This window comes from Vespa velutina, chromosome 2, assembly GCF_912470025.1.
Source record: "Vespa velutina chromosome 2, iVesVel2.1, whole genome shotgun sequence".
Classification (NCBI taxonomy): domain Eukaryota; kingdom Metazoa; phylum Arthropoda; class Insecta; order Hymenoptera; family Vespidae; genus Vespa; species Vespa velutina.
In genome coordinates, this window is record NC_062189.1 from 15,123,153 (window position 1) to 15,145,046 (window position 21,894).

The 21,894-nt window shown below is 29.9% G+C and overlaps 5 protein-coding genes and 1 long non-coding RNA gene across 12 annotated transcripts; 3 read left to right on the plus strand and 3 right to left on the minus strand.

Annotated features, from left to right (window-relative positions):
* The first annotated feature begins 209 nt into the window (after positions 1-209).
* On the plus strand, positions 210-2,521 carry LOC124946390 (geminin-like). Of its 2 annotated transcripts, none has more exons than XM_047487007.1 (5): positions 210-553; positions 962-1,026; positions 1,116-1,246; positions 1,334-1,506; positions 1,575-2,521. In XM_047487007.1, the coding sequence occupies exons 1-5, from the start codon at positions 500-502 to the stop codon at positions 1,632-1,634; spliced, it is 483 nt and encodes a 160-aa protein (XP_047342963.1). In that variant the 5' UTR covers positions 210-499; the 3' UTR covers positions 1,635-2,521. The 2 variants fall into 2 exon arrangements, with proteins under 2 accessions (XP_047342963.1, XP_047342962.1); XM_047487006.1 differs by having other exon boundaries at positions 213-553; positions 929-1,026.
* LOC124946385 (lipid storage droplets surface-binding protein 2-like) lies at positions 1,732-5,129 on the minus strand. Of its 2 annotated transcripts, none has more exons than XM_047486983.1 (4): positions 4,969-5,129; positions 2,691-3,034; positions 2,363-2,612; positions 1,732-2,277 (listed from the first exon to the last, which is right to left on the minus strand). In XM_047486983.1, exons 2-4 carry the CDS (start codon positions 3,009-3,011, stop codon positions 2,036-2,038), a joined length of 813 nt encoding a protein of 270 aa, XP_047342939.1. In that variant the 5' UTR covers positions 3,012-3,034; positions 4,969-5,129; the 3' UTR covers positions 1,732-2,035. The 2 variants fall into 2 exon arrangements, with proteins under 2 accessions (XP_047342939.1, XP_047342937.1); XM_047486981.1 differs by having other exon boundaries at positions 2,691-3,037; positions 4,969-5,127.
* Positions 5,130-6,000: 871 nt separating this feature from the next.
* Positions 6,001-8,796, minus strand: LOC124946371 (lipid storage droplets surface-binding protein 2-like). Its single transcript, XM_047486942.1, has 4 exons — positions 8,652-8,796; positions 7,260-7,592; positions 6,862-7,108; positions 6,001-6,734 (listed from the first exon to the last, which is right to left on the minus strand). The coding sequence occupies exons 2-4, from the start codon at positions 7,569-7,571 to the stop codon at positions 6,448-6,450; spliced, it is 846 nt and encodes a 281-aa protein (XP_047342898.1). The 5' UTR covers positions 7,572-7,592; positions 8,652-8,796; the 3' UTR covers positions 6,001-6,447.
* On the plus strand, positions 8,593-11,107 carry LOC124946372. The gene is made up of 2 exons (XR_007100026.1): positions 8,593-9,949; positions 10,301-11,107. It is a non-coding gene; the product is annotated as an uncharacterized LOC124946372 (long non-coding RNA).
* LOC124946369 (lipid storage droplets surface-binding protein 1-like) lies at positions 8,909-15,102 on the minus strand. 5 transcript variants are annotated; one of them, XM_047486938.1, is made up of 8 exons: positions 14,947-15,102; positions 12,998-13,138; positions 12,534-12,719; positions 12,240-12,432; positions 11,771-11,940; positions 11,436-11,693; positions 10,791-10,899; positions 8,909-9,923 (listed from the first exon to the last, which is right to left on the minus strand). In XM_047486938.1, the coding sequence occupies exons 2-8, from the start codon at positions 13,124-13,126 to the stop codon at positions 9,442-9,444; spliced, it is 1,527 nt and encodes a 508-aa protein (XP_047342894.1). In that variant the 5' UTR covers positions 13,127-13,138; positions 14,947-15,102; the 3' UTR covers positions 8,909-9,441. The 5 variants fall into 5 exon arrangements, with proteins under 5 accessions (XP_047342894.1, XP_047342895.1, XP_047342893.1 ...); XM_047486939.1 differs by having other exon boundaries at positions 11,771-11,937; positions 14,932-15,094; XM_047486937.1 differs by having other exon boundaries at positions 14,932-15,090.
* A 4,208-nt stretch (positions 15,103-19,310) lies between these two features.
* LOC124957978 lies at positions 19,311-21,701 on the plus strand. The gene is made up of 2 exons (XM_047515617.1): positions 19,311-20,487; positions 20,636-21,701. Exons 1-2 carry the CDS (start codon positions 19,637-19,639, stop codon positions 21,042-21,044), a joined length of 1,260 nt encoding a protein of 419 aa, XP_047371573.1. The 5' UTR covers positions 19,311-19,636; the 3' UTR covers positions 21,045-21,701.
* Positions 21,702-21,894: the final 193 nt, after the last annotated feature.

A 21,894-nucleotide genomic window follows, 5' to 3' on the forward strand; every position in this document is an offset into this window, starting at 1 on the left:
TTACATCATTTTTACTTACATCCTTTACTTTGTCCGACATTATTAATATTTATATATTATACATTTATAATTACAGTGAATTATATATTATAAAATAAAAAAATATAAGTTTTTTATAGAATTACATGTAATTATTTTTTAAACGTTCCTCCCTGACAATATAATATTAGCCGCTTATTAATTCTGTCGACAAGCACGACATCTATATATAGATGTCGCTACAATGTTTTGAACTTGGATTCCAGTAGATTTAATTTCTTTTTCAGTCACCTGGACAAGCCCTAAGTGAATAATTTCTTGCAAGGAAGTTCATATGGTTATTAAAGATAATTCGATGTGTTTTGAAGAGTTTTATAATTTCCATTGTTATAAAATATCTTAATCTTTCATTTATTCATAATATAACTATACATTTAATATTTAAAATATTTTAGTAATAAGATTGATTTTATACTCTACGTACAGACAGATTTTGTTTTTACTTTCAAATATCAATATCATGAAACCTACGGGGGAAACGAAAGTTTCTGGCGCCAAAATTACTAATTCAGAGGTTAGTGTAAATATTTTTATTTTATTTTCTTTTCATTCTTTCATCAATATCGTTCAAAGGTTTAATCACAAATTAGATTCTTTTGCTTATGAAACAAATTGAAGAAATAGATTAGTCTAAGAATGAATTTTTGTTTAATATTTTGAGTAACAACTTACAATATATGATAAAAGCTTATCATATGTGACGGTTGATTCTATTTAAATTATTAAATAAAGAAATATTAGTAGAAATATTTAAAAGAATGTTTGTTTATCAAAAAAAAATGCTAAAGTAATTATTGAAAAGAGTACATCTTAATAAAAGATTAGATTAATCGTGTCTTTGTTCGACCAAAGATGGTATATCACAATTTTGTCTGTTTTATCGAAACAGGCTAAGGTCAGAAAGTATTTGCACGTTTTGCAGCCAGCAGCTACTGATAAAGAGAACCTGGTAGGTCCTGGAAGACCGTTCAAAGATGCAATAGAAAAGTATTTAAACATATTTACTTATTTATATTGTAAATGTGATAAATTTATCTTACCAAGAATTAATATGATGTTATGATTTTATATTTCAGGGATATTAAAAACACATTGGAGAAACCAAAAAAAGAAAGCACATGTAAAAAACTCGATTACAAACATAAGGCAATTCAAACAGACAAGGGAGAAAAGATTAAAATTGAAGTAGAAGATTTGACTTCTGAAGGTATATATAGAATTGCTCTTGTGATAAATGTATATAATATTATGAAGTTGTATAGGTTTTGATTATATTTTCATCTTTTTGTTATAGCTGGTCCAAGTGAGAATTATTGGGAAGTATTAGCAGAAAGACGACGAATAGCTCTTGATGATGCATTAGAAGAAAATAAAGAACTACATGAACGTGTATCAAAATTGCAAGAAGAAAATCGTTTATGTAAAGAAATGTTGGATGAAACACGGGCATTGGTTGAAGTATTACAAGTAAGATAACAAAATATATTGTAATTAGTAGTTAATGATTGGCTCTTATCATAATTTTTTATTTACAGGAAATGATTGAGGATGACAGAAATGATATACACAATTCTTTGGAAGATAGTGCTCTTTAATTTTATATTAGATATTTAAAAGTATTAAAAATGTCAATTGTGTATATTATCTCCATATTGGAGGAAAGCTTAAACAGAGATTTAAGACTAAACAACAAATTTTTATATATTTTATATTTAGGAGTTTCGATTTTTTCATTGTACGTCAGGCATTAATCGAACATTAGAAAAATACTATGTAAATATAAATATTATGAGAAACGTTGTGATAATTTTGAAGATACACAAAGGCATTCGTATATCTTTGATTGTAGTATAGAACAATTAATTGATTGTGCATATCTATACATAATTAAATATTATGCATCGAACAGAATTATATGTGTAAGTAAATGATGAGACTAAAAAATATCTTCTTTTCTAAAAGATATTTTATATAACAAAATTTATATAATTATCTTTTATTTTTTTTCTTCCTTAGGTGAGTTTGTCTTTTGTTCCGTTTGTTCCTGTTTCGATGCTAAAAATTGTGCCAAATGAAGAATCGACACAATGTTAGACATATATTCTGTCACGTCTTCTTTTTTGATAGTTTTCAATTGTGCTACGACCGAATGATAAACGCGATGGGCAGTTTTTGTAGACAATTGTCCAATCGTTTGTACAGTGTGCAAGACCTTATTCTCATCAGCAGAGATTGGATCTATAACATATAAATGGATAACGATAAAAAAAAAAATCGATATTCTGATTCTTTTATAATTAATAATAAAGAATTAGTAACATACTTGGCACAGTCTCTTCTCCATCGACAGCAGGGAAATAATGGTCTAATAAACGATTGATAAGAACACTGGTATTATCTACACCTTGAACAGCTATACTACCATACTGAGTATTCAATAATTCGTTCGTTTTTGCTATGCTTATTTCTTTGAGCGCTGAAGCATGTTGAGTTGCTGAAGCCTTTGCGGAATGAAGCTTCTCTATCGTGGGATGAAGGGAACTGCACATTACAGCTTTAGCGGCATCATAAATCTAACAAACAAATTATCAATTATTTTATTTATTTATCGTTCATGATTGTCATTATCAAAACTCGAAATTTATACGAACCTGTTGCGGTGGTTTCTTAACAATCGGAACTTTCTTTTCAACGATGTCGAGTCCTTCGCAGAGTTTCTGATCAACGGCATTTATTTGTCCTTCAAATTTCTTCGCTAATGGCGCTGCGATTGGTACCGCGGTTGCAGTAGCATAATTAAGTCCAACTTCGGCGTAATTCAGTGCCCAGTTTATTAAATGATGAGAATCTTTTAGATAAGAATATGTCGATCCTGTCTTCTCCATAGCCGTATGAATAACGGGAATATTTTTTACACGATTTAATACCTCCAATTGTGGACCAACATTATTTTCTTGTTTAATTTCCGCCATTCTTGATTTATTCTCTTTTCAAGCTGCTAAACAAGAGAGATCTTTTATAATGTTTTTGCATTATTAATTTTAATATAAATACATTAAATTTTATTACGTCACCGCATACATATAGTTATGAAAATTTATTAAAATGTTTTTATTAAATTTATTAAATGTTTTTATGTATATATATATATATATATATATATGTATGTATGTATATACTTTTTCACTCTATCATCGATATTTTCGCATAATTGATTTGTTCATTATAGTTACGTCAGATCTTGAATAAAATTATATTTTGACCTATGTAACTCATCGTACTTATTTTAGAAGGTCGTAAAGATGTCCTTGAGTATTTATTTTAATGACTATGTGATTATCTAAATAATCAGACAAATTTATATTGAACATATATATATATATATATATATATATGTATATTAACTTGTATACGATTAGTCTAATGTTTCCTTCTTTCAATTTTTTTTTCTTTTTTTTATTATTCAAATTAATTAACATATATCTTGTCTTACGCGTCTAATTTTTTTTTTACGTTTCGCTCGTTTATACACTTTGTTGATCAATGCAAAAAAAAAAAAAAAAAAAAAAAGAAAAAAATAATTATTAACGACTTATGTAAATGATGTTATCATTGTTTCATAAGAGTAGATTTCCAAGATTTTTTTTATTATTTACATTTTAAAACGAACGTCTTCTAATCGTTGACCTAATATTATCGAGATACCCTTCCATGGGAATATTTTTATCTAAACACTTAGTCTAATTTTATTGGACTATTTCTATTGTGACACGGATATACACTCGTGAGAATGAAAAAAGAGAGAGATAGAGAGAGAGAGAGAGAGAGAGAGAGAGAGAGAGAGAGAGAGAGAGAGAGAGAGAGAGAGAGAGAGAGAGAGCGAGAGAGAAAGAGCTATCGAATGTTCGATCGATCGGTCAACGTTTAAAAAAAAAAAAAAAAAAGAAAAAAAAGAAATACCTCAAAGAGAAAAGGAGAAACTAGTATCGTCGTCAATAATAATTCAACACAACGTCATATCAGAAAGTATTTTCTTTTACTCTCTATTAATTATATCTGAAAATAGACTAAATCCTCTATCCATTTTTTTTTTTTTTTTTTTTTTAATTATCAAATCGATTCAATTAATTGATCGACGAAATAGAAAGTTAAAAAAAAAAAAGAATGATATATATATATATATATATATGCATAATAGAGTGATTCATAAATGAATGAATGAATTAAAAATAAGAAAAAATAATGATTGGAAGGATCGTTCATAAGACGAGTTCTACTTTTTATTGGATTACATCGTTAATCGATAAATCGATTTTTTAATGATCCTTTGTTTTTTTTTAGTTCTTTTTTTTTTTTTTTTCGTATATAAACTACAGCACAATGAGAATACATTTATTTTCTGGTTTTTTTTTCTTTCTTTCTTTCTCCTCCTGACAATTTTTTTTTTTTTTTCTTTTTTTTTAAGAGAGGATGCAACACGATCGTCTCTTTCTAAAAAGAGAATCGCGGATTTAACTCGATAAGCTTCGATCACGTAAGTATGTAAAACTTTTATCGATATTTAAAAGGAAATTGTATGAGAAAGAAATTAAAAAAAAGAATTAATAGAACAAGAGAAGAATAAACTATAAAAGAAAGTATATAGAAAAGACTTGTGAAGTATGCGATAATACATATATATTATATATATATACATATATATATATATACAGCGAAACAGTCGAATTATAAACTGGTACGTGCACGTATTCACGTATACATTCTTTTTACAAACTTTGACCGTGACAGAAATACGCATTAACTTTCTTTCTCTCTTTCTCTCTATCTCTCTTTTTATTTATCTATTTTTCTATCTCTGTCTCTATCATATTTAACAAAGTATAATATTATTTAACAAATGAATTATTTTACTTTCAAAAGTATACTTACAATAAAACACGATTTAAAATGACTTTAAGTTGCCGAACTAACACCAATTACGTTCTACTTCGTATTAAGAGATACTGAACGTTGTTATTGCCGGCTTATGTGAATGTCTATCTCCTATATAATATCTTTTCGTTGGTCAGTGAGGAAGAGGAAATACCAATAAGCGACGAGGAAATAAAAACGTTGACTTGATGAAATGTCCGACGGTGGGAAGGTAAAGTGACAAAGTACAATACAGCGCCATCTTAAATAACGTATCGATAGAAATAAGTACCCTCGTTCTTACTATCATTCTATTTCTTTCTTCGTACATTTATTTTAATATTTCTATTCTAAATTAATAGTTTCATATATAATGAACACTTTATAAGTCTGTATAGAAGAAAATTAATAATAATTATATATATCAAATTCTCAATGTATGACTTTTTTTTTTTTTATTGGTGGTGGTACGATGAATCATAAGTACGGCCCTGTTATTTCTTACATTGCGTAGTATAAAAGTACATCTTGTTGATTTCATGACGTGGAGGTTAAAACGTTGGCACTTGTTGCTGACGAATTACGTGTTGATTTGTAATAGACGGTACTTTAAATTGTACTATGCTCTCATGATAAATAATATTTTGCGAATCAGATTTAGCGGGAAAATATGAGTCACGATAAAATGCAAGTCTAGTATATCGTTGCGTTATATTTTTGTATTATTTACTTTGAACTATCGTAGACTATATAAATCGATTTTATAAGATGATAAAAATATGATAAAAATCAATGTATATAAGTATAAAAAGTCTTTTTATTTGTGCTGATATACATATATATATATATATATATATATATATATGAATTATTATTATTATCATTATAAAATATGTTATAAAATATGATATAAAATATGTTAATCTAATTTTATAATATTATTTTAGAAATGTAGATTTTATTTTAAAACGTATTTTATAAAGAAGAAGATTTTATGAGTAATCTGATTGAAATTCATATATCTAAGATAACGAAAATCAACAATACAGGGAAGCTTGATAGACTTTAATGTTGTCATTCGAATATAATATTCAAAGGTTGAAATGCTCTTCGAGTTATCTCTGTTTATGAATTACATATATAGATTTGTAAGCTATTATTCTTCTTTTAATATCACATATGGAATAGATAAACAAATATGAACTTTGAATTAAAAATTTGAAGTATATTACGGAAGAAGGATTTGAAACGCAGACGACAATATGATATAAATAGAAATTTCAAGATCGTTTTTCAAGAATACGATTTATATTAATCTATTTATATTTTTATTTTTATTTTTTTTTTTTCTTTTTTTTTTTTCTTACGAACAATATTTTTACTTTACTGAGAGAAATACGTTTGATTAAATGATATTAATTATATAATCGAAATATAATGAATTATGATAAAAAAAGAAAATGCTTATAAAGATAAAATAATGTAAATTATTAGAAATTATTTTGAATTCGAGTTTTGGTTATTTGACGTTTGATTGTTGACGTTCTCGCCTTTACGAGGACTGGTTAACTCGACAACTTTTTCATTGATCGCATTTATGTATTGTGTAAGTTGTAAAAATTCCAAGAGAAAAGCGATATATCTTCTTAGATTATCCTTGTTAAGAGTTTTCGTACGATGAATGATATTTATATAGACGCGTCGAGCCGCTTTATTGGATAAACGGCCGACGGTTTGTAAACTATGAAGGAGTTTGTCCTCTTCCTCTGTTTTCATAGTAGAATCTGTTAAGTGAAAGTCCACGTTATTTCCGTTGCTTATTGCTTTCAACCTTTCTCTTTGACTCTTTCCTATTTAATTTTTTTATTCCGTATTTATTTTATTTCTACTTTCTCGCATATAATTACTCACCGGTATGATCTTCTTCTTCAATGGCAGGAAAATATGCATCTATCAAATTGTCCATGACTATCGCGGTATTGTCCAATCTTTTCACGGCTGCTGTACCATAATGAGTTTCCAAAATTTGATTCGCTTTGTTCCAGCTTAGATCTCTCAGATTTGTAGCTTGTCCTATTAATGCGTCGTTCACATGATAAATCGTTGAAACTGCTGGTTGAACTTTCTTTACTGCTAGGCCGTAGGCATTCGCTAAAATCTAAAAAAAAAAAAAAAAGAAAAAAAAAGAAAGAGAAGAAATAATTTCGAAGGAGAGAATATTTTTTTTTTTTCGATGGGAGAAAATATATTTGCTTTATATATAAGTTCTTCCTATCGCGTTCTCACGAAGCAAAGATCGATTTACCTACCTGCTCGGGTTTCTCCTTCACCAATGGTACTCTTTCTTCGATTTTGTCGAGACCGAGGCAGAGCGTGTGGTCGACAAAATGAATAGGATTCTCGAGTTTCTTAGCTAGGGGAGTGGCAATGGGTACAGCATGTCTGGTAGCACTCTCGAAAGAACTTTCAGCTGTTGTTAGAGCCCAATGTACCAACCAATGTGAACCTTTCAACTTAGTATAAGTTTCTACCGATTTTGTTAAAGCCATTTCAATCATCGGAAGCTCGAGAACACGATGGAAAACTTCGAAGTGAGGTAGCTGTGGAGCTTCTATAGCCATTTTTATTTCGACGAAAAATTTCTGAGAACAAATTTTTGAAAATATTATTATATCATCAACCTACACACATATATATATATATATATATATATGTAGTTTGATGATATATATGTATATACCTGTATCTTATTTTTTGTCTTTGATCTTATCATCTGATACAATTTATTTCTTATCTTCGATTAAGTTTAGAATACATTAAATGTAATACAACGTTTTAATTCTACAGATAACTATATATATATATATATATATATATATATATATATATATATATATATAACAATAATAATCCTCGAAATTATTATGTACGAGGTGTGTTTATATTTCTCAAGTACGTTTGTGTAGAATATATATATTTATATATATATATATTTTTTTTATTAGCTAAATACATATTATACGATCAAGGTTCAAATGTAATGTTTAGAAAGTATTTAATTTTTCTTGTATCTTTCTATGAGAATATAATACAAAATTAAAATCAGTCATGTTTCTTGTTGCGACAAGCGTTGACGAGGTCAACGGAATGAAATTCCATGCATCGTTCACTGGAGATACGTGAACGCTATGCTTCTTCCTACTTTCTCGAACGAAAACGACCCTTCTATAATAGATAAAAGCGTCTCGCGATAGTCTAGAAATATCTTTCTAGCGTGCGTCGGTGCATTTTAAATGAGGAAACTTCGTTATCCACAGCGATCTCACCAAGTTTAAATAGTTTCATAATTTATTTAAAAGGTTTTAAAAAGATAATTTAAATATAAAAGAAATATGTTTGTTAATTCTCATATGGAAATTAAATGTAAATTTTTAAATATATCAATATATAACAAATATATATATATATATATATATATATATATATATATATATGTATGTATTATATATAATACACTTACGTATTAAAATTAGAATAAACCCATTCTTAAACAAAGGTATAACATATATATATATATATATATATCACAATTTATGTTCTCTATTAATGTTCTTTCCTTATAAAAATTGTTAAAGATTCTAGTATTCAATGTTAGCGAAGTAAAAAAATAAGAAGAATCATTAAATAAATTTTATACTTACGTATTCGATAACAATTCCTCTTGAATTTCAAAGGTTACTTGAGTTTACAGGAACAACGAACGAAAATACGTCCTCCCTTTGTGGCAGATGACACGCGTCTGATGCGTTACCTTCCACGAACTCGTAAAGCAACGTATTGCGCATGCGCGATAGACACGGCGGCTTTCGTTTCATTAACGTATAGGGAATTTTCAATCTCATTTTAAATAAACATTTATATATTCTTAAATAGTAACAAACTTTTCAATGACGATTCGTATACTTTATAGATACATTTATTTTTCACCAATAATAATAACATCGAATTACAGTAGAACCAATACAGGTAATTAGACGTTCGACTCTTATATTTACGATTATTGTTAAAAACGGTGAAATTGACGATCCTTCCTTATTTAACGTTAACATATTTAACACGCCTAAACTCTTAATTGTAATATCCCGAATCATTATACAATACGTAGATATATGTATATGAAAAGAAGAAGAACAAACAAAAATATATTAAGACGAAAGAAAAATGAAAAAGAGAAGAAAAATAAAGTGCGAGATTACTGTGATAATATATATCTCATTCCCTCTTTTCCTCTCTCTCTCTCTCTCTCTCTCTCTCTTCTTCTTTGTATCTCATTCTCTCTAAACGTTATAGATATGTACTTTTATCATAAGAACGGAGTTAGTAAAAATAATGAGTTGTATCTTGGAAATTTTCTCGAATAAGTAAAATCAATATTTTTGTTCTCCTTCTTCTTCCTTTTTTTTTTTCTTCCATTCCTTTACACATTGTCAATTAAGAACGTTTACCGGTTACACGACGACGCGAAGAAGAAGAAGAAGAAGGTGACAATGCCGATGACAATGATGTTGTTGATGATGATGATGATGATGATGACGACGAGGATGAAGAAACAGCACTAGAAGCCGTAATATTTCTATGTGCCATTGACCTTGGCGCGTAATCGAGAAGCTTTCCGTCGGTAGGGGAAAGAAACCGACCCGAGACAGTTTCCAGGCTTTGCTTTGTTACTCGATACCGTTTATCGGTGGATCGGAAATCATTGATGTGTGGTTGTTGTGGTTCTGTTGAAGATCCTGCATTCGGCGCATCTTTAACGACGTTGTTGTCGTCGTCATTGTCGTCCCGGTGCCTGTTATCGTTGTTGTATTTTCTGTCCCTGTCCTTGTTCCTGTCGAGTTCATCGATGCTGTCGTTGTTGTAGTCACCGTGTCCCGTATGTTGGGAGGATCGACGAGTATTGCCGCTAATTGTTCCTGAAGAAAAATCGCTCGCAGAATAAGTGAGTTGATTTTTTTTTCTAAATGAATTCGATCTGATCGTTTAATAAAGAAAAAAGTATTCCCGTATTATTTTTCTTCATTTAATTAATACATTAAATTGAAGGTGTTCTTAATTAAACACAAAAAACTTGAAATATCTTCGTTGTTTTGGAAGACATGAAAAAGTATGAAAGAAAAAAAAAAAAAAAGAAAATTGTTATTTGTTAATAGTTACTTGTTATATTAATGAATGAGTTACAATGTGATTGAAAATGTAAAAAGAAAGTTATCATCGTCACGGCAGAATTACTCTTTTTCCATTTTATTTATTTCTTTTTCTTTTTCTTTTTTTTTCTTTTTCTTTTTTTCAGAGTTAACACGTTGAGATGGGAAAGATTGCAACAGGGTTTTACCATTCGATTCTTTATTTCGATCAAAAGAAAAAAAAAAAAAAAAAAAAAAAAAAAAAAAAAATAAAATAAAAATAAAAATAAAAAAAATATATATATATATATAACGTTAACAAAACAGCAATATTATCTATATATTAAGTATAATAAATTTCGTTGAAATAATTAAAAGAATAAAAAGAAAATTAAAACAAATGTCGTTGAAAGAACCGTGCCGATAATTCTCTTCTTTTTTATACATAATAAACACATTCTCGTTCGGTATCTTCGGTCTCCAGTGGGTGAAAAAGGATGAAAAAAGAAAGAAAAGGAAGGGAAAAAGGTAAAGAAGAGATAAAATCAAATCATTCCAAGGATTCATGCGAGCAACGACGGACTGTCCTCGTGCTAAGACGTCGTCGAGCCCGTCGTCGTCCTCGTCTTCGTCGCCGACGTCGGACCGAGTACTTACGCACCAGCAACCTACTCGTATTCGTTCCGAGTTTCCGTACCACAGAACGGATCGTCACGGACATCTGCTTCGTCTTCGCTGTCTCTCCCTTTTCGATTATAGATACCGCCTACGCATCAAAATTAAATCCTTTGCCAATTTTCTCTATCTCATTTCGTAATCATCAATTCATCATTATATTTTTTTATTTTTATTTCTATTTTTTTTTTTAATTTTTTTCTTTTAATTTCTTTTTAATTTTTCTATTATCTTAAAAAGGACCGAGTCAATAGGAGAGAGATATTATCTATATAATATTAAAATTATATATGCACGTATCTATTATTATTCGTTAGGGTGGTTTCAGGTCGACCTGAATCTCTTCTTCTTTTTTTTTGTTTTTTTTTTTAAGGAAAAATAGAAAGTATTCCATTAACTTAACCAAGATCCATTGATATACAAATCAGAATCGTCATCCATATTATATATTGTCGCTTCAAAATTTCGTTCTATGTTGTAATTTTTATGCATCGCATAGGTGATATAATATTTGATACGAAAGAGACCGTAATCGATGATAAAGAAAGGATAGAAAAGAGAGCTCAAATCGACCTCGAACCATTTTCGAAATCGGCTAATTTCGGATCTAAGATTCGGAGATTCGACCTTCAAAGTGGCATCCGTTAGCGTCAGTAAACGTCGAGAGATCCTGATGAGAAGTTTGCCAATCCATCGTGGGGTTTTAGCGGCTAGAGATGTTGCACCATTTACGAGATGAACTATGCGTCTTGCTGATTCTCTTGTCAATAGGACGAGCAATTGTTCCAAACTTGCTGGACGTGCTTGATTCTCGGGTTCGGGTAGGCTCAATATGGTCCATAATTCTTTAGCTTTCTGCAAAGCTAATTTTGGATCCGTTGCAAGCTAGAAAAAAGAAACAAAATTATTTATATTTTAATGAAAATTATGATTTATGATTTTACAAATAAAAAAGAGCTTACCAATTCTATTACGTAGAAAAATACGTGAATGCATTCGGTTCCTTGTTCTTTGAGAGCTCGAGCCTCAGCCAGTGTACGACGTGTCAATCTCCTTTGTAATTTTATTGAAAATCTTGCACCGTGCTTAATCGTACGAGTCGTCTTACTAACAGGTTCGTTCGTATCAACTTCTGTAACATAAGAGGAAAAAAAAAAAAAGAAAAAAGAAAATAAAAAGAATTAAATTTAAATGTCATACGTAAACTTTAACTCTCGGATTTGAATTATTAATTTTTTTATACTTTTATATAATATATTAAAATTATTCCGTTATAATTTTAATACATTAATATATTAATTCTGGAATTTATTTATCAATTCAATATACTGGAAATATACTTGAGAAAATACATTGGATAAAAATATATTGATAAAAATATATTGATATAAATATCTTAAATAATACGTATAGGGTAAAAAGAAATAATACCATCGATTGTTTTATCAGCTGGATCACCAGGTAAATATCGATCAACGTATTGATCTGCAACAGTTAAAGCACCGTCCAATGTGTCGACTGCAACACTGGCAGCGTGACTTCCAATTTGCTTCATACTACCAGCACGCATTAGAACCGGTCTTAAAATTTTATTTGCTACGTATTCTCGAGTATTCCAATACATCTATATGACAAAAAAGAAATGAATAAAATAATAATATCATTAGACATGCATAAAGAGTATAAAATGATCACAAATCTTAAGAAAAATTGTTAATTGATCACCTGTTGAGGAGGAATATGTACCGCCGGTACTCTGTGCTCAACAATATCGATCCCTTTACAAAGTAGTTGATCGATCGTCATAATTGGTCCATTAAAAGTATAGATCGCTGGTTTAGCCGAAGCTGCTGCCAGTGCCAAAGATTGTTCCGCTGCATCGAGACTCCAATTCATCAGATAATTCGAACTCTAAATACAATTTTATTTATTTATTTTTTTTATCATACTATTACTATTACAATTAAGAGAATATTTATTAAAGAAAACAAAAAGAAAAGCCGAGTAATGATTACAAAAGTGAGTCAGAATTATTAAAAAGTTGCTATGCGATCATTTAATATCATTTTAATAATAAAAAAAAAGACTAATTATCTATATAAAAACACTTTCGCAATCATCAATTGCTCAAAATTCTTCGAAGATGACGTAATTGTCAATCGAAGAAAAAAGTGATAAATCGATGGTACCTTTATTCTTTTGTAAACATGTCCAGCAATGTGTATACTACTTTCGACGATTGGTAGACTCGATAGTTTCGTTATCGATTCAAATTGCGGTAGATCCGAATGGACCCTTTTCGCGTTGGTTCGTGCCATTTGTGATCGTCGCTAAGAAAAAAAAAAAAACGAAAATATATTTTTGCAAAAGAAAATGTTCTACCTTAGATGATATATATATATATATACTTCATGTATGTACAGATACGTATATATGAAATTTGAATAATCTCATGTTAAAGAAATGTCATCTAAAAAAAAAAGAAAGAGAGAGAGAGAGAGAGAGGGAAAGAGAGAGAGAGAGAGAGAGAGAAAGAGAGAGAAAGAGAAAGTGGAACAAATAGAAATGACGTAGCACGATAAAGAGCAATGACATTTCTCTCTTCTGTCTTATCGATCAGTAACATCGTTGTTATTACGATCCATGACGATCGTGAAAGTCGAATGAGACGAAAGACAGAGTGCATCGATTTTTTTGACAATTTTATGCCTGTATACGAAATTTTTATTCAATTATCGTAAGAAGGAGAGAGAGAGAGAGAGAGAGAGAGAGAGAGAGAGAGAGAGAGAGAGAAATGAGAAAAATTGGTCTCGTGATTAAGTCATGATCGAAAGACCCGAAGCGTCTTATCGAATTTATCCAAGATCATCGAAATCATTTTAACCTTTTGTAGAATATGGCGATGATGATTTCAATGTATATATTCCTATCTTTCACCTTTTTTATAAAGTTAAATGATCGCAACTTCGATATAAAAAGAATCTTATTTTATTCGTTCGATCTTTTTCTTTTTTCTTTTTTTTCTTTTTTCTTTTTTTATCGTTTAATTTTTCTAGATAAAGTACGATTGAAAGAACGGAGAAATATTGAAAGGATTGCACATAGAAATGAGCGCCACTTTAATTAACGATTAAGTTAGCGTCACTTCGTTGGATACGCAAGCGCGAGAAAGTAATAATAACGCGAAACAGATAACAGAGAAAAGTGAGAACGAACGAGAAAATAATTAAGAATAAGCCGGACAAGATAACGTGAAAGAAAACAAGAGAAGAAGAAGAAGAAGAGAGAGAGAGAGAGAGAGACAGAGTGAACAGACCGAAAGAAGTACACATATATATATATATATTTATCTATTTATATAAATAGATAAATATCGTCTTCGAAAATCTTCAGGGTTTTAATGCACGTTATTTTCCAATAACAACTCGATCGACATTTCTAATTTTTTCCAAATTATTCTTTTATTTTTCTAATTATTTTAATTTTAATCTATTTAAGAGTATCCTCAAAAGGATTTTCTCAAAAATAAAAGAAGGAAATAAAGCAATTCCATTCGAAGAGAATACGATATGATCGAAGTCGATTTATCGTTGCCATGTCATCTATTGCTCGTAAATCTTCTTTGTTTTCTAAGATCTTTCGTCACGGATAAATGATCGCTTTCAGAGTCTATTAATGATTCAACATCTTTCATTGAAACGATAAGATCGAAATTTTTTATTTCTTTTATTTACAGAAAAGACATTGATATTTGTTATTTATCGATCAATCGTAAATATTTATAAATTTATCCATCCATCTATTTTTATTTTACTACTACTTTATCACCTACATATATATATATATATATATATATATATATATATATATATATATATATATATATACATATTATTTCTTCGTACACACGTGTGTACGAAAATGTCAATTTCTCTCTGTTTCTGTTTTTTGTTCATTCTCCTATCTTCAATACATACACACCCACATACACGTGCGCGCGCGCGCGAGTATACACACACGCGTACATGCACGCACACATATGTAAATATGCACGGACGATCATGATCATACATATGGAACGATTCCGATAGAGTATTGCAGAAATATCACGATCTTTACGTACCTCGGTAATCCGTACCTTTAAATTTTCGTCGACGATAAAAACGCAGCCGATTACGCGTCGCCGGTTTGGATCCGACACAAGTGACACAGAATTAAAAGTCCGGTGTTTCGCCTGAGAAGGCGTCGTTGACTGCACGTCGAGAACTGCGAAACGGTATCTCTTAAGTTTGACCTATGACACATTGCCGATTACGTGCGGCCCACAGAATGGCAACAGTAATGGCGCATCGAGAAAGAATCATCTTTTCTCTTTCTTTCTTATTCATTTTTATCCTCCTTTTCTATTTTTTATGCTTTCTCTTCCATCCATCGATTTTCGTTACATTTCTTTTCTAAATAGGATGAGATCGCTTAATTGGACTCCTTATACGTTTTCCATCGAAAAAGGGAAAATGAGAAGGGATAAAAGGAAAAAGAAGGTATAATTATATAATCATCCAATTAATCCTTTATAATGACATATAATATTTTTTTAAATCGAATACATATCTGTATTTTTGAAATCTTATTTTTCATTTTCATTTGATATTGACAAATTAACGTTATACGTGGTACAGCATAATTGTATTATAAATTATACATTATATAATATTTATTTTTAGGCATGAAAAGAAAAAGAAAAAAAAAAAAAGGAAAAGAAGAAGAATTGTATTATAAAGAGTTAACGTTATACTTTGATAGATTGATCGATAGGACCGAGTTAATGTTCGAAGTCTAGCCTCGTTAATTATCTAAGATATTGACAAAAGAAAATCATTAATTTATCGATTGGCAAATTTTCACAACTGTCTCGTTCTAAGTAAATCGATCGTATCTATTTAAAAAAGGTTTTTAATGAACTAGATCGTCTACTTTTGATTACTTCTCCTCTTATTATCATCCTCTAAAGGATTCTTTCTTTTTCTCTCTCTCTCTCTCTCTCTCTCTCTCTCTCTCTCTCTCTTCCCCTCTCTTTCCCTCTTACTACCAAGAAAGAAAAAGGAAAAGAAATTACGAGCGGAAAAGTCGAATTTATCTCTGGCAGACGTTCGTAATTATGTTCAAAGTCCAGATCGTGTCGAAGCTTTAATGTTTGGGCTTTATACGGGAAACGTTGGAGATTTAATCTTTGAGTTTTATGCTCGCGCGAGCACAGTAAGTTCGTAATTGAGACTGATGCATGCGCATATATATACATTATACATATATATATATGTACTATATAAGTTTCTCGCGTAAACGATATATATGTACACGCATATGTTTTAAGGCGATTTCTCAGTTTCTACATTTCCACGAGATCCGATTGTCTCATATCGAGGTCTCGCATGTGTCGAGAGAAAGAGAAAGAGATGAGAGAAAAAGAGAATTGGACCAATGACATCTCTTTCTCCTACTCTTCATCATTTTCATTCGTCATTTCTTATTTGTTTCGTCTCGAGTTCACGTCTGCGTTATGAAACAATCGTCCCTCGAAGATTCTCATTCTCTCTCTCTCTCTCTCTCTCTCTCTCTCTCTCTCTCTCTCTCTTTCTTTCTTTCTTTTTCTTCCTCTCATTTTTTTGTCTATTATTTTTCTTTCTTTCTCTTTCTTTTTTTTTTTCCGATATCAAGGTCCACTTTTATATCTCCTGCCTCTTCTCTGTCGATCGTAACGAGACTTTATGCCATTTTTATATGTAACGTCGAACGAACAAAACGAATCATGACGCGACGAAGGAAAGTTTCAAAGAAAATTGATCCATTTAGAAAGAAACGACGTTATTTGTCGAATTTATTTGAACGTTCAGTGGAAGAAATCTTTCGACTTTTTTTTTTTTGTTTGCTTTCTTCCTTTTCTCTTTTTTTTTTCTTCTTTCTTTTTCTTTTTCTTTTTTTCTTTTTTTCATAATTTTCTTTATAAAAATATTGTCCTGAATTTAATTCAAACATCCATTTCGTATTTTATGTTTAATTTATTTTTTACGTATTGTTAGGCATATCTATGTTAAAATTAAAATAAAATAAAGCAGAATAATATTGATTTTAAATATATATTAATCGTAAAAGAAAATATTTAAAGGATTAAATAAATTTAGGATGAGAGATATTCATCAATACAAATCAGCGATGTGTTTGTGTAAGTCATTTTGTATATATATAGTATTAATAACAGTATTTATATGAAAACATGTTTATAAAATCTAATATATATATAAAACTAATGTTTCTATAAACTAAGCTTGAACTTTTCTATCGAAGGGGATAACAACAGATAATGTTAATTAACTTGTTAATTATTGATGTTATCGATTAATACCAATCATTGATATTAAGTAGCTTTAAGTATTATAAAGTCAGTTCAAAAAAAAAAGAAAAAAAAAAAAAAAAAAAAAAAAAAGAAAAGTAACTCATTATTCTAAGCGTTTTAAATTTATCTAATAATAAATTTAATTTAAATTATGTGTGTATTTGATAATTAAGAATTAGATATTTCACGTTTATTTAAAAATATTTCAAAACATTTAGAATTTTATAATATGTACGACGTCTCCTTGAGTAGAATATCGATGCTTATCAATCATAATTCTTCTTTGGAATGCAACGGAAATGGCAAGTTTTTTACAATACGCTTGATCAATATATTAGGGAAAAAGAAGATGTGTATTATATAGTGCTATCGAAGTCAGTTCATTTTAATCTATGCGTACACATACACACACATACACACACACGTACGTACGTACGTACATACATATGTTTCTAAATATATGATCTAATGTATATATAAAAAATACATATAAGTATGTAAGTATGTGAGTGAAGCAACGTTAATTTGTTTGAAATCTCTTTTAAAAATGTTTTTGCGTCTTAGATACGACAATTAGATAAAATATAGATCAATGCATTTTAACATATGTATGCCATCTGTAATTGGGAATATTTGTTGTTGAAAAACGAAATATAACATTTGTTAGATCGATGGATATAAAAAAATACAAAAGTATTTTATTTATAAATGGTGTTATGTAAATGATGATGGATTAAAAAAATTTTTACTGAATTTTAACACAATTTTCTTTCATTGAACATTCAATTCCTAGATTTCTCACTGGATGAATACTAGCAATCTTCCGTTTGACATTGCTAGTTAGTCTTTGTTAGTCGGATCCAGTGATAGATCTCTGGACAGAAATGATCTTTATTAATCCGACCTTTTCTTTAGGCAAGTGAAGGTACTTTCGTGTCCTTGAGAATTTTTATATTTAAGATGCATTTATATTTACAGAATTATATAATAATATAATCTTTTTTTTTCTTTCATGTAATTTGACATTTAAATACGATGATCGATGATCAAACTTCGTTATATGTTACGTAGATTTTTCTCTTTTGTTTTGTATTATCAATTATTAATCTCAACCATATCTACATTTATAAATGATCCAGCTGATAGATCAAACGATTCTCTGATTTCGCACACGTTAAAATTATTGTCGTTAACAACGTTAATAGACAATCATCAATATTCACTAAAAAATAAATCACAAATGGGGTTGCGTGAATTACAAGATGTAAATAAGGGAAGGATAATGAGTATAAAATATTTCTTTATCTCATTCATTCAATTTTATTTGTAAACGCTTCGCACTTTTGTTGATGCTTCGACAGATCTAATCCTATCATTGATCTATTTCTTATTCATTGATCTTAAATAGGTTAATAATTTTGAATAATATAATCGTGAGTACATCGAGTGACCCAAATTAGATGACAACCCGTCTTACATCGGTACATAGATATTATCAATGACGACGACGACTATACTGAAGTAGTGATAAATAAAAAATATTGATTATAATTATATTACAATTATTCGACTAATCATCCTGAAATATATTTTGAAACGTAATAGATAGATAGAACGATGTTATACGGATATAATGAATATAAAAAATGAATGTCGAACTGTAAACATAAAAAATACTTTAACGCGTATTTTTTTTCTTTTTCTTTTTCTTTCTTTATAGAAAGATTTAAAAAAATCATTTGAGACGTAAATGTTTTACAATGCTGGCGCGTGAATCATTTTTTAAACCCTCGTAAATTTATTTGTCGATAAATAAATTTTTCATTCGAATAAATATCACCTTTTTTTATTACTTTTTAAAGAGTCTCGCTTGAGATAAGAAAAATATGCCTGTAGGATTTTATTTTAAGCACGTTACAATTTGTCGACTATTGTAACGTTGTTACGTTTTACACGGGTTATGCAGGACGTGTCTCGTGCAACGCTTCTAATATTAACTTCAATCAGAGGCAATAAGGAGGAAATAACTCGACACGTGCACGCGCTATTATTTATTGTCTCGGATGCTCACGTGATGATGAGAATAAGCATATAAAGGTGTCTTGATCTTGAACGGGCCGACATATTCCTTCGTAGGCGTCGTTCGGACCAAAGTGTGAACGTTCACCTGCGTATATGGGAATATCGTTCGTTTTTAAAAGTTAATCATTATAAACATTTGAAACGGGCTTTTATACGTTACTCGATTCGTAAATTCCGTGATTATTTCGTTTTTCTTTTGTTCTTTTTCAATTCTTTTTTTCTTCGTAATCCCTCAAAAAGTCAAGAAAAATATTTTCGAAAAAGGAAAGAAAAAAGAAAAAGAAAAAAAAAAGAAAAAACAAGAAGAAGAAGAAGAAGAAGAAGAAGAAGAAGAATTTTTCGGGGACAGAACAAAATGCGTGATCTAGAGAATCAAAGAATCTTAAAGGACGAAGAATGTTTCGAGGTGGTAAGGAAGAAACTTCATCGAGATTGCATGGAGGATTTCTCTTTGATCGATTACGAGTTAGTACCTATAGACGGTGTCAATGGTTACATGGGTCAATATTTTAAACTGAAAGCTACGGTCGCACGTCCGATGACACCGTTGGAAACGAAGGATTTGAATTTCTTTACAAAAATACCACCGCCTATCACTAGCCCACAATATAAATTTATTCAACAATATGGTACCTTCAAGAAAGAAGTCGAACTTTATACCAGAGTATTTCCCGAAGTTTTGAATGGTCCTGAACAAAAATATATACCAGAGTGTTTTTTGGGTTTGGAAAATGACGTAATTGTATTGGAAGACATGGCGTATAGTGGATTCATTATGACTGACAAATTTGAACCATTCGATTTTGAACATTGTCAGGTCTTGATGAAGACACTTGCTAGGTTCCATGCAAAGTCATTTATTTTCGAGGAACAATATAAAAAGAATTTACACGATGAATTCTCTCATTGCATGCAAGAAACACTTTGGTCTCAAAAGGATGGTAAAAGTAAGGCCATGTTCGATGCTGCTGTTAAGGGTACCGTTTCCATGATCGAGATCATACCAAATTTGAACAAAGATCAGAAGGAAGTTTTAAAGGAAAAACTCATCGATCTATCGGCAAGTCACATGGATAAATTATCACCCTCGTCTAAGCATAAGAACGTCTTGTGTCATGGCGATCTATGGGCAAATAATATACTATTTAAGTATGACAAAGATAAGAAACCAATCGAGTGTTGCCTGATAGATTTTCAATTAGCCAGGTGAATTTACTTGTCATTTATCGTAAATTAATAAGAAAAATGACAAAATTGAATATTTAATTTTTTCTTTTTTTTTTTTTTTTCAAGATTACATTGTGTAATATTATTCTCTTTTGTAATATTATTTTATATTATTTTATATCTTTAGGTACAATCCACCAGCGCATGATATATTATGTTTCTTTCAATTCACGACTAGCCGAGAATTACGAGATAAACATTGTGAGACCTTATTAAAAATCTATTATGATTCAATGACAGAAGCATTGAAAGAAGCAACTCTGGACATATCAATGATCTTTCCATGGATCGAGTTTATATCGTCGATTGAGGATTTACGTATTATGTGCATTATTCATGGTATCTTGAATACACCAATCATGCTCTTGGATCCTGGCGCGGCCAGCAAGTACTTCAGTGAGGAACCTGAACTTCTCGAAAATATTCTCTACGACGATAGGACACCTCTTATTTGTGGACAATTTGAGAATGTTCCGAAATATCGGGCCAGAATGCTCGAGGGTTTGTTCGAGTTATATGATCGTTTGATCGATTAAATTTCTTTATTTTTTTCTTTTAACAAAAAAGTCGATCTATCACACGTAATCCAACATTGGATTTCTATTTGAATTAATCTGTACAATTAAAGTATTTAAAATATTGTAAAAAGTAAGAATTTAAAAAAGATAATTGTTTACTTGTTTGTGCCTTCGATAAAGATATTATTTGAATCGAATTGGATGTATTAATTCGATCGATTTAATAAAAATGTCCGAATAAATCTAAAATTCTAATAAATCACAATTTTAACTAATAATTTTATTTATTTTATTATTACTCGATAAAAATTATACTCACCTAGATATAATATTACGAATTATTTCTCGAATGATAAATATCCTCTTTGTATTCTGCAAAGAAATATTTTTAAAGAAGGAAGGATATAAGAATTTTATGTGAAATAAAAATCTCATCTCAAATTTGATGATGGTATCGCACGTTCAAAAAAAAAAACAATAATTATCGATCGTGTGAACGGTATAACCCTATTCGGGACACGCTCGAGATAGGGCATCCGTTCTCTTTTATTACAAACTCTGATGTGAATATCGCACACCGAAACGTGAGGCATAATGGGACTCTTGTAATTTCATACCTTTTATGTATATAATTATTTATATCGTCAATTATAATGAATATATAGTTATGTACAATATTGAATCTCATTCTTTAACAATAACATCAACAACATGATTAAACAACGTTCCTCATTGGTACACAAATTGTAAATGTACAGATAAAAAAGCATTAGATGAGGTTCAATGAGGCATCGAAGGTGGGCGTACACACTCGGCGCGCCTGAATCCCTTCTTCCCTTCGTACACAAACGTAATCCTTTTATCTATC

What these genes read in the sequence shown, in the direction of transcription:
- LOC124946369 (XM_047486938.1), bottom strand. Translation starts at nt 13,126, where the DNA reads ATGGCACGAACCAACGCGAAAAGGGTCCATTCGGATCTACCGCAATTT. An exon ending in TACATATTCCTCCTCAACAG is followed by an intron (nt 12,433 to 12,533) that starts GTGATCAATTAA and finishes TTTGTCATATAG; the next exon opens with ATGTATTGGAATACTCGAGA. An exon ending in AGCTGATAAAACAATCGATG is followed by an intron (nt 11,941 to 12,239) that starts GTATTATTTCTT and finishes CTTATGTTACAG; the next exon opens with AAGTTGATACGAACGAACCT.
- LOC124946385 (XM_047486983.1), bottom strand. Translation starts at nt 3,011, where the DNA reads ATGGCGGAAATTAAACAAGAAAATAATGTTGGTCCACAATTGGAGGTA. An exon ending in TTAAGAAACCACCGCAACAG is followed by an intron (nt 2,613 to 2,690) that starts GTTCGTATAAAT and finishes TTTGTTTGTTAG; the next exon opens with ATTTATGATGCCGCTAAAGC. An exon ending in TGGAGAAGAGACTGTGCCAA is followed by an intron (nt 2,278 to 2,362) that starts GTATGTTACTAA and finishes TATATGTTATAG; the next exon opens with ATCCAATCTCTGCTGATGAG.
- LOC124946390 (XM_047487006.1), top strand. Translation starts at nt 500, where the DNA reads ATGAAACCTACGGGGGAAACGAAAGTTTCTGGCGCCAAAATTACTAAT. An exon ending in AGAAGATTTGACTTCTGAAG is followed by an intron (nt 1,247 to 1,333) that starts GTATATATAGAA and finishes TTTTTGTTATAG; the next exon opens with CTGGTCCAAGTGAGAATTAT. An exon ending in CATTGGTTGAAGTATTACAA is followed by an intron (nt 1,507 to 1,574) that starts GTAAGATAACAA and finishes TTTTATTTACAG; the next exon opens with GAAATGATTGAGGATGACAG.
- LOC124946371 (XM_047486942.1), bottom strand. Translation starts at nt 7,571, where the DNA reads ATGGCTATAGAAGCTCCACAGCTACCTCACTTCGAAGTTTTCCATCGT. An exon ending in TGAAGGAGAAACCCGAGCAG is followed by an intron (nt 7,109 to 7,259) that starts GTAGGTAAATCG and finishes TTTTTTTTTTAG; the next exon opens with ATTTTAGCGAATGCCTACGG. An exon ending in TGAAGAAGAAGATCATACCG is followed by an intron (nt 6,735 to 6,861) that starts GTGAGTAATTAT and finishes TTCACTTAACAG; the next exon opens with ATTCTACTATGAAAACAGAG.
- LOC124957978 (XM_047515617.1), top strand. Translation starts at nt 19,637, where the DNA reads ATGCGTGATCTAGAGAATCAAAGAATCTTAAAGGACGAAGAATGTTTC. An exon ending in ATAGATTTTCAATTAGCCAG is followed by an intron (nt 20,488 to 20,635) that starts GTGAATTTACTT and finishes TTATATCTTTAG; the next exon opens with GTACAATCCACCAGCGCATG.